This window comes from Talpa europaea (genome assembly GCF_964194135.1).
Source record: "Talpa europaea genome assembly, chromosome: 8".
Classification (NCBI taxonomy): domain Eukaryota; kingdom Metazoa; phylum Chordata; class Mammalia; order Eulipotyphla; family Talpidae; genus Talpa; species Talpa europaea.
In genome coordinates this window covers 122120743-122130910 of record NC_140075.1, presented here as the reverse complement: position 1 = coordinate 122130910, position 10168 = coordinate 122120743, and the positions used below count along the sequence as shown (strand labels likewise).

The 10168-nt window shown below is 71.6% G+C and overlaps 1 protein-coding gene across 1 annotated transcript; it reads right to left on the bottom strand.

The window, feature by feature from the left end:
- Positions 1–1996: 1996 nt before the first annotated feature.
- On the bottom strand, positions 1997–7693 carry PLD4 (phospholipase D family member 4; the record flags this gene model as incomplete). The annotated part of the gene is made up of 10 exons (XM_084240344.1): positions 1997–2199; positions 2633–2729; positions 2808–2973; positions 3231–3370; positions 3786–3986; positions 4289–4416; positions 4718–4838; positions 4971–5196; positions 5670–5809; positions 7667–7693. The coding sequence occupies 10 exons, from the start codon at positions 7691–7693 to the stop codon at positions 1997–1999; spliced, it is 1449 nt and encodes a 482-aa protein (XP_084096470.1).
- Positions 7694–10168: the final 2475 nt, after the last annotated feature.

Here is a 10168-nt window from a genome sequence, read left to right as displayed (position 1 = left end):
CTGTGCTCCTCGCGGGGCCCGGGAGAAGGCACGAGGCCGGTTAGGGCCCTGGCCGTGATGGGCCCCTGCCCGGCTGCGGGCGGGGTGGTGGATGGGGCCACGGGCCTCCCAGGGGGTGCCTGTGCTCCGAGGGGCTCTCTCCTGGGGACCGAGGCACCTCCACTGCCCGCGCCCTCGGGGAGCGTGGGGCCTGGGAGGAGGCAGCCGGGCGCCGGCTGTGTCTCTGCAAAGGGCCTGTGATTTTTCTTTATTAGGTAAGCTTGGGTCAGGACTCAGTACAGGATGCCAACACACAGGGCCCACCGCACCGCCAGGCGCCCACCACCCTCACCACCGCCCCCGCCTCCCCTTCACCTGCCCTCCCCACACGGCATGGCCCTCGTGTGCCTGGCGGGACGGACGGGCCCAAACTAGGGCTCTGGAGCTCTCTGGAGGGCTCCCCGGTGGGGGCGGCAAAGGGGAAGCTGTGGGGTCGCTGGCTGGCAAGTGAGGGGGTGCAGGCTTGGGCATGGCCCTCCCCTGGCAGGCCAGGGGCCTGGTGTGGAGTCGGGGGCCTGGCGGGGGACAGGGTGCTGGAGGGGGCCCCATTGCCGGGAGCTGCCCAGCGCCTGGGCCAGCCCCTCCCCCGCCGCCAGTTATGTCCGCAGGAACAGTCATCGCAGCTGCACGCTGATGACCGCCCAGGGCCTCAGGTCAGGGGCCGGCACAGCTGAGCTGGCCTCACTCAGCGTCCTGTGGGGCTGCTGTTCAGGCTGGCCGGGGAGGGCCGCCAGCCAGGGGCCGGCTGCCCGCCAGGTGCCCGCATAACCTGTGCCCACGCGCGTCCAGCTGCCCAGGCCAGCTTGTCCGCACTCCCGGGGAGGGGGTCACAGGGCATGACGTCCTGGTGGCAGGGGTCACAGGTCCTTCAAGAACCGCAGGGGCTGCATCCAGGGGTCCCCACCCCACCCCGGGCTGCTTCCGAGAGGGCCTGTGAAGCTGCCCCTGCGGGGAGGCGGCCACACCAGGGCGCGTGGAGCACCTCTGGGGGCTGAGGGCGGGGGCGGCCTCGGCGAGACCAGCCGCACACGCAGGCCCGCTGGGGAGGCGGTCCCTGCCGGTGTCAGGCTCCCTGGGCTCAGGCTTCGTGGCGAGCTGGGTGGTCACGGCCCTGGGGCCCTCGCAGGGGCGGGACCCATGGAGAGGCGGGCAGGACTCCCGAGACTGGGAGGCAGAGCGCATTCAGGACGGGGTGGGGCTGGGGGGGGGCTTGGGGTCGGGAGCGGGGTTATGGGGTGGGACAAGGGGCGGGGCTGTGGGTGGGGCGGGGTCAGGCTCAGGGGCGGGGCCGTGGCTGGGCGGGGCTTCGGGACAAGGGGCCGGGGGCTGTGGGTGGGGCGGGGCCAGGGTCAGGGCTGTAGCGGGGGCGGGGCCGGGGGCAGGGCTGTAGATGGGGCGGGGCCAGGGCGGGGCTGTAGCCGGGGCGGGGCCAGGGGCAGGGCTGTAGCCAGGGGGGCAGGGGCGGGGCGGTAGCTGGGGCGGGGCCGGGGCGGGGCTGTATCCTGGGCGGGGCCGGGGCGGGGCTGTAGATGGGGCGGGACTGGGGCGGGGCTGTAGCTGGGGCGGGGCCAGGGGCGGGGCTGTATCCTGGGCGGGGCCGGGGGCGGGGCTGTAGATGGGGCGGGACTGTATCCTGGGCGGGGCCGGGGGCGGGGCTGTAGATGGGGCGGGACTGGGGCGGGGCTGTATCCTGGGCGGGGCCAGGGGCGGGGCTGTAGATGGGGCGGGACTGGGGCGGGGCTGTATCCTGGGCGGGGCCGGGGCGGGGCTGTAGTCGGGGCGGGCGGTGGGGCTGGGAACAGGCCTGTGGGGCGGGGCGGGCAGGCCCGGGAGGCTCCGGGAGGCGGGGCTTGGGAAGGGCTGGGCTCCTGGGCGCGGGGACAGCGGCGGGTGGGCTCAACAGCGCCGGGGAGGTCTGTGGGGAGTCGTGTCCAGCGCGAGCCGGGGAGGTTGGCCCTCAGGCGTGCCAGACACAGTCCTGGCCCTGGGCTTGGCTGTCCAGGCCCACGGCGTAGGGGGAGCTCCAGTCCCTCTCGAAGAGCTGGCGCAGCTGCTCCTGCACGGTGGCCACCCCTGGCGGGGTGTGGGAGGCCTCCTGGCTGACCACCAGGCCCACGCCCGCGGTGCTGCTGAAATACTCTTCTGACCAGTTGGAGGTGCCTGTGGGAGGGGGGTGGGAAGGAGGTGCTGGGACATGGGGCTCGCCAAGGCCCCCAGCAGCTCTGCCAGTCCCTTGGCCTCCCCGGCAAGGGGAGGACAGGTGGGCGCCTGGCCACACCCCAGTCGTGCCCCCCCGCCCCGTGCACCCCGCGGCACCTGGGGCAGGTGTCCTGACTCAGTGGTCTGGCGGCCCCGAGCTCCGGCCCCCTTGCTCCTGTGGGGCCAGTGCCAGCTGGGCCGGTGCCTGCGCCTCAGAGCCCGGGGGAGCCCCTGCCCCTCCCCAGCAAGCCCTCTGCTCTGAGCAGTCCACGCTGGCCACGGAGCAGTGCCTGTCAGCGCCCAGGCCTGGACGCTGCCTCCCGCGGGTCTGTGGCCTATGTGCCCACGCCTGGGCCCCGCAGCAGATGGAGGGCGCCAGGAGGCTGGCACGCACCTATGTAGGCCGTCTGCTCGGTGACCAGGAACTTGCTGTGGTTCACCCTGCTGAACGGGATGCTGGAGTGATTCCCCACCGGCACGATGAAGATTTTCTTTGGGAAACAGAGCGGGCAGTGAGGCGGGCGGCCCACGGCCCACGGCCCCGCCCGCGCCGGGGAGCCGGGCCTCACCACGTCCACCGAGACGCCGGCGGCCGGGTTGCTGAGGGCCTGCAGGGACCGCAGGAAAGGGAACATGCGGGGGTCGGTGTGGAGCCAGCAGCTGACCAGCAGACGCACGCGCACGCCCCGGCTGACGGCCGCTGTCCGCAGTGCGGTGTCCAGCACTGGCCAGTACCTTGGGGAGAGCGGATCAGGGCCCTTGGGGTGAGCAGAGGTCCTGGGAGGAGACGGGCGACGCCCGCGAGCCGCCCGCCGGCAGATCCGCCTCTGCGTGCCAGGACCCCTGAGCGCCCTTGAAGACCCCAGGGGGCAGCATCCTCCAGGCCCCGCCCATCCCCACCCCCTCCCAGGCCCCACCACCAGGGCCCGGACCCCAGGCTCAGGCCCCACCGCCAGGCCTCCAGGGCCCTCCCCAGGCCCCAGCAGCCCCACCTGCTGGGGTGGCTGAATTGTGAGGTGGGGAAATACTCCATGACCGAGGCGTAGAGGAACTCCCGGGCGCGCCCCATCACGGCCAGCAGAGCGTCCAGGTCGCGGGTGCGGCCGCCGGGGCAGAGAGCGGGCGGCGACGCCTGTGGGGCAGAGGCCCCTGAGGCGCACTGCCGCAGAGGGGGGCTGGACCAGAGACCCCACCGAGCACCCACCCAAGGAGGGGAGCTAAGCGTTGGCCTGGGTGGCCAGTGTCCTGAGGGAGAGCTCTGGGCTTCGTGCGGCCCAGCGCCCCTGGCTCGATGCCAGGTCTCCTGGCCAGCCACTGGGGGCCGCGGGGGCCGCCTGCCTGGGCCTTTTGCCCACAGAGATGGCTTCCTGGGCCAGAGGGAGCCCTGACCCACCCAGTGTGCTGCACAGCCCTGCCTCCCAGGCTGCCTGCCTCCGGGCAGGCGATGGCCGGTGCTCGTCCTAGAGCCGGGCTGGCCCCTTGCAGGCTCCGAGGCGGCTCCCGGAGGCCCTGCGGCGCGCCGCGCTCTGCGTGCCGCCCGCCCTTACCGAGAAGTAGGCAGTGGTGGGCACCCCGTCGAAGCGGCCCCGGAGCGGGTGGGAGCGGTTGATGTGGGAGGAGAAGCTCTGAGGCCAGCGTGTGGGGAGCCGGGCCTGCGGCGCCCCCAGCGCCCAGTAGGTCTGGAAGGTCTTCTCCAGGTCCTGGGCCAGGCTGCTGCAGTTGTGCAGCACGGCGCCCAGCTCCTTCACCTGCGGGACAGGTCGGCGGGCACCGAGGGCCGGCGCTGGCGGCCAGCCTGCAGTGTCACCCTGCTGGGGCTGGCGGGGGCAGGGCATCGGGTGCCTGGGTGGCCCCTGTTCCCCCAACATCGCATCCCAAAGCTCAGAACAGGCTTATCACCAAGAGCCGTTCAGAATGTGGAAACGCGCACGGGAGCAGGACGGCCCGGCGCGGCCAGCCGCAGCTCAGCGTGCGGCCTTCTCCAGGCCTCCTGGGGCGGCGCCTGCCCGCGTGCCACAGCTGCGGGGCCTCGGGCGCAGGCCTGACCCACCTGTGTCAGGGACCGCCAGTCCATGTTGGCGCTGCCCACGTAGACATGCCGGCCATCCACGACCCAGAACTTGGAGTGCAGGACGCCCCCCGTGAGCTGCCTCATGGGCACCTGCCGCACCTGGGCCCCTGGGGAGGGCAGAGCCCGGCTGAGCCCCACCTGACCCCAGACGGGCGGTCCCCAGACCCACCTGCCAGGGAGAGCTGGCATGGTGACTGCCTGCTAGGCGGCCACTGCCAATGCGTGCCACCAGCTGGCTGCTGGGGGGGCTCCCTGGGCCTCCCCTGCAGGTCAGGGCAGCCGGGCTTGTCCCCAGGCCCCTCTGCTCTGCCCGTGGAAGCAGCCCGGTCTGCCCCTTCGGGAGGCTCATGGCACATAGGCCACCTTGGTGTCCCGGGGGAGCAGGGGCCTTGGCCCGCGGGCACCCACCTTGGGCTGCCAGCACCTGCAGGTCCGTGGAGTCCCTGACCAGCGCAGGCTTGCTGGTGACCACGGCCAGAGACACGTTCCTGGCCAGCAGCTGCTCCAGCCTCTGCAGGAGTCCCTCTCCCTGTGGCCGGGGCAGCCGTGAGCGATGGGCGGCCCCAGAGGGCCCCCAACCCCCTCCCCCGCCCACAGTTCAGTCAGGCAGTGGTGCCCAGGGCAGGGTGGGGGGCGGCAGCCTCAGGGGCCCAGGCCGAACCAGCTGTGAGGATGAGTCATTGACGCCGACGTCCCGCCCCGTGAGGGACCAGTAGAAGGAGGCCATGTGGATGTGCTCCTGGGCGGCGTCCAGCAGCTGCAGCCAGGCCTGGGCCAGGGGCTGGGCGGCCGGGCGGCCGGCAATGGGCGGCAGGCCCTGGGGGGTGCTTTCCACGAGCACCAGCCTGCAAGGGGTGTGGCCGCTGTGAGAGCCCGAGGCACCCCCTCTGGGGGCGGGGGGCAGATGGGGCGCCGCTGCTCATGTGGTCCCAGGCTGAGCCCAGGAGGACACACGGAGCCGGGCCCCCAGGCAGGCGGGATGGCCTGGCTGAAGCCCGGGGAGGCCCCACCCGCCCCGCCCCTGGGGCTGTCTGCAGTGGCGCCAACCAGGAGCAGGCTGGGGGAGCTGGACACCCCTGGGCCGCGCTAGGGTCCCAGGGTGGACGGAGGCAAAGTACGGCCTCCTGCTGGGTTCCACAGCCAGGCGCAGGGGCTGTGACGGGCACCCTGCTCCCGCCCCCTGCCCTCACCCCGCCCCCCATCCCGGCCCCGGGGCAGCCTGCGCTCCAGGCAAAGAGCACCTGGCGGCTCCGTTCCTGCCCAGCCCCGCAAGGGAGTCGAGGGCCCCACGCCCAGGCTCCCGGCCCCCACCCCAGGGCATCAGCCGGGCCAGGGACCCCCGCCGGCCAGGGGCACTCACCTGCAGGCGTCCGGGCTCCCCGGCGGGCTGAGGTCAGGGCGCGTCTGGCCCCCAGGGGGAGCAGGGGGCGCTCGCCGCAGGAAGCAGGTGAGAGTCAGGGCGCCCAGCCACAGCACGGCCAGCGCCCTCAGCACCTGCAGCTGGACAGAGGCCCCGGCCGGCCGCGCTCAGGGGAGGGGGCCGGGGCCCCGGGCCGCCTCTGCGCTGCTGCAGCCACGCCTGCCTGGCGATCCTCCCAGGCCCCCAAGACGGAGGGGTGCGGGCAGGGGAGCCCCGGCCTCCCAGCTGGTGGTGTCCTGGCCACTCTGACCAGGCCCGCGAGGCTGCCGCGCTGCGGCCCCGGCCCTGCGGCTCTGTCCACGCGTGGGCCGCGGGTGGCGCCGAGGACGGCCCTGGACACGGGTGGGCGGGCAGCCTGACGCCGGCGCCCCTGGCGAGCGCGCGTGCACGTGCCTATGGAGGCGTGTGTGCCCGCTTGGGTGTGTGCGTGTGCTGGTGTCTTGCACGTGTGTTTGTGAGCTCGTGTGCCCCCTCCACCATCAGGGGCAGGTGGCTCTCCCGGCCCAGTTCCTGTTTCGGCCGCACCGCAGGCGCCCGCCCCACCCGCCTCCTCCCCTGGGTCTGGTTCCGCCTGGCACAGCTGCCCCCGCCTGAGCTGGCCCTGCCGCCTGCCCGCGGCTCACTCACATGGGGAGTGGGGGTGCTGGGCGGCCCCGGGGTGCAGCACGAGCCAGGTGCTCCCCAGCTCGGTGGCCCTTCCTGGGGAGGGGACCCCACCTCTGGGGAGACATCCTCAGGGCTCACTCCCAAGTGGAAGCCCTGGGGTGTCCTATGGGCCACAGGGCTGCCCCGCCCGGCGGGCACCTGCAGGAGTCACGCTGCGGGGCGCTGTGCTGCGCGCCTTGGGGGCCGCGCTCAGGGTGGAGACAGTCGCCAAGAGAAGCAGAGGTGGAGAGAGACGGGGAGAGACGGGGAGAGACGGGGAGAGGGAAGCCAGAGAAGCCCAGAGTGAAGACTTGCCGGGGCTGGGGGGCCTGCCGGCCTCCCGGCCCCCCCCACGCCCGGCCGCCGCGCGCCTGCTCGCTGCACCGCGTGTAAAAGCGCGACGAAAGCCCGAGAAAGGCACGGAGGGCCCCGGGACCTCCTCTACCCTGCTCTGCTCGCGCCGTGCAGAGCCGCTCTGTGCTCATCCTGGCACTGCAGCCTGCCTCGGCATGGGGGTGCCCCAGAAGCAGGGCCTGAGGCTGTGCCCCCTCAGAGCCACCCCCTCCCTGCTGGGGGGTTCCCCCAGAGGGGGTCAGGGTACCTCCCCACCCCACCCCACAGAGGGGGTCAGGGTCTCAAGGAGGACCCCCGCCCCCACAGATCCAGCTCAGACCGTTGAAGAGCTCCCGTGCCCCCTCAAAGCCCACCTGGGCGGGGACTGCCCCCTCCCCACCACCCCAGGAGGGGACCTGGGCCAGGCTCAGGCCCACAGTGAACGGACCTCCCAGACCCTCACTAGGGGCCGTGGAGGCTGCTCAGCGGGGAGTCCTGGGCGGGGCCAGGAGGGCCTGGGGCACCCTTGGGGGCTGACCACCTGGGAAGGACCTCGCCCCACAAGTCTGGGTGGACAGGTGGGACACTGTGCAGCAGCTGGGCGCCCAGCCCTGGCGCTCACCTGTTCACACTGCACACCCCTGCAACCCGGGCCTGGGGGTTGCCTGGCCAGGACGCCCCTCCAGAACCACACCCAGGCAGCGACAGTCTGGAGCCCCAGCTCCAGGGCTGAGGGGCACGCTCCTGCTCTGGGGAGTCCCAGGCTGGGCCAAGGGGCTACTGTCAGCTCACCGGGAGACGAGAGGTGCCGGCTCCCAGCTGCCAGTGCTGGGAAGAAGCAGAGCAGCTTCCGGCTGCAGGGGTGGTGCCCTCGGGTAGAGGGGTGCTGCAGTCCCCGGCCCCGGGAAAGGGACCCCCACTTTCCTGGCTTCCACTCTCCCAGGTTCCCTGGCACTTACCTCTGGGGATCCAGTGTTAGTGCCCATCCTGACCCAGCCACGGACTGGCCCTCGGTTCATGGGCCCTGGCAGCGGGCGCCCACCCTGCAGCCTGCCGCCTTCCCTCGGGCCACCTCCTCTCTGCCCCAGCTCCACCCTCCCAGCCACAGACATCTGGAGGTGGGGGGCCAGCAAGGGGTGTGGCTGACAACTTTCACTTCCAGAGGAAGTTCCTTCCCTCCCCCCTCCCCTACCCCCCACCCCTGCCCCGCCGCAGGCCTAGGTGGTGGAGTTAGGCTGGCGTGTGCCAGGCCTCCCGTCAGCAGGGTTTGAGGAAGACTCTGCCACGTTGCAGTCTGGGGGAGGCACTGGGGCAGTCTGGCCCGCGCTCAGCTCCCAACTCCTCAAGTTGACTGGCAGCCTCATGGCCCCAAGGTGGCTGCTGGCACGCAGCCATCACCTCCATGTTTCTAGCTGCAAGCAAGGAGCATCCCAGAGACACCCTGGGGGCCCCACCAGCACGTGCGCCGCTGGGGAACTCAGTCTTATGACAGCTCTGAGCTGCCAGGGAGGGTGGGAAGTGCTGGGACCTCATCCTGGACTCACACGCAGGCCCTCGTGGGCCTGAAGACGCAGGAGGGACTAAAGTTTGCAGGCGCACAGCTCCAGTTCCCTGAAAGGGGCTCTGCCTCACTCCAAGTGGACCCCCCATATATGGGGCCTGCCGCCCCCAGACTGGGACTCCTACAACAGGTCTTCACTTCCCCTGTGGCCTGCCAGGACACCGTCCAGGGTTCTGACCTCAGGGGCCTTGGGTCAGGGCTCACACAGTGAGCCGGGTCCACCCACTGAGCCTGATGAGGGCCCTGGGGCCAGTGTGGTGGCCTGGGAAGGGAGTGGGGGTGAGTGTCCCGAGAACCCTTCATCACCCTGGATGCCCTCCCCTGTCTGGGGGTGCTCGTCCTGACCACCTCTGCTCTTAGGGATGACCAGCATGCAGACAGTTGCTCTGTTAGTCTGTCCCTGCCCCTCTCCTTGGCCTGTTCAGCCCGGGCCACACGCAGCCCACACGGGCCCTCACCTCAGGGCGCTGCAGGCCCCGCCATGCAGCCAGCTTGCACTCCCAATGCGGTGGGGGGCCCTTCCCGAGCACTTGGCGGTGGCCACCTCCCACCCCCAAGCCCCTCCTATTCTCCTGGCTTGTGGCCACCGTGGGTCTCAGCCCAGCCCTGGATTCAGGTGCAGCCGGGGGGCTGGGGGTCCAGCCACACAGTGCCCCCCTGGAAAAGCCGTGGTCCCCCCACCATGACCAGTGTCCACAGTCCTCTCCTCTGTTCTCGGAGCAGAAAGCAGCTTCACAATTTATTTAAAATTGTCGTGAAGATTCTGCACTTTCAGAGCAGTTTTAGGTTGACAGAGAGCTAAGAGGGGCAGGAGCAGACCCCCCTCACCTCCGGGCCCCCAGCTCTCCAGACGACACATGGCCGCGAGGGCCACCCTGCCCGGTGGGGCCCCCAGTTCAGAGCGATTCCAGGACTGCGGGGTCTGATGCCTGCCACACGGGGCAGGGGGCTGGGCAGAGGCGCACAGGGCAGCCGCCGCCTCTCCCCGGGCCGGCCCAGGGACAGAGCAGGGGTGGCGCAGAGCTGGGGCAGCCGGGGGTGGCGTGCCCCTGAGAGGCAGCAGGCCGGGCGGCGGGCCTTGGCTCCCACGGCCGCTCCCGAGGGCCGAGGTCTGCCTTGTCCTTTCTGGAAGTTTGTCCCTGGCGTGTCTGCACGGCTGCCCCCTGGCGGCCACGCCTGTGCCCTGCAACGCCCAGTTTCGGGGTCTAATGGACGGGGCTCCCGCCAGTCCCCACAGCCCCTGCTCTCGCCCGGCGGAGCAGAGAGGACACGCCAGGCGCCAGGTTGCGACGTGATAGAAGAGTGATTTATTAGAACAAATCTATGATAAATCATATAAAATAACCATTTTCTGAAAGACGTGGTGAGGCCTGCGGGTGACGCGGGAGCCCCAGGCGGGGCCGGCACCGCCACCCCCACGCGCACACGGCACGAGCCTGCACCCGGCGCCTCCATGTAAACACCGCCGCCCCCGCGGGACGCAGGGCGCTGGACCGGAGGGGCAGCGCCCACCCGCCACAGGCGGCCCCTGGCCCACGGCCAACCAGCTCTTTGGCTTCTGGGCCCCTGCGTTTGGCCGCGAGGCCCCGCTCAGCTCCCCTGGTAGGTCCCCACAGACGGATCCTGAGAAATTGGGACTGTCCCCCCTCCCGTGGCTGCCCAGGCTCAAGGCCATGGTGCCGGGACAGAGCAGCAGAGACCGTGGCCGGAGCTTCCAGAAGCTGCTTTCCAGCCGCTTTGGCGTAGCCCTCGCCTCCCAGTCCTTGGGGCTACCCAGGACCGGGACGGGGCCACCTGCCCAACCCCACGAGGCTTCGCAGGAACGGGCTACTGACCAGTGTGCCCCAGGCTCGGCGGGGGCCTCGCAGGACACCCCAGAGCGCGAGGCTGCAGGTCCCGC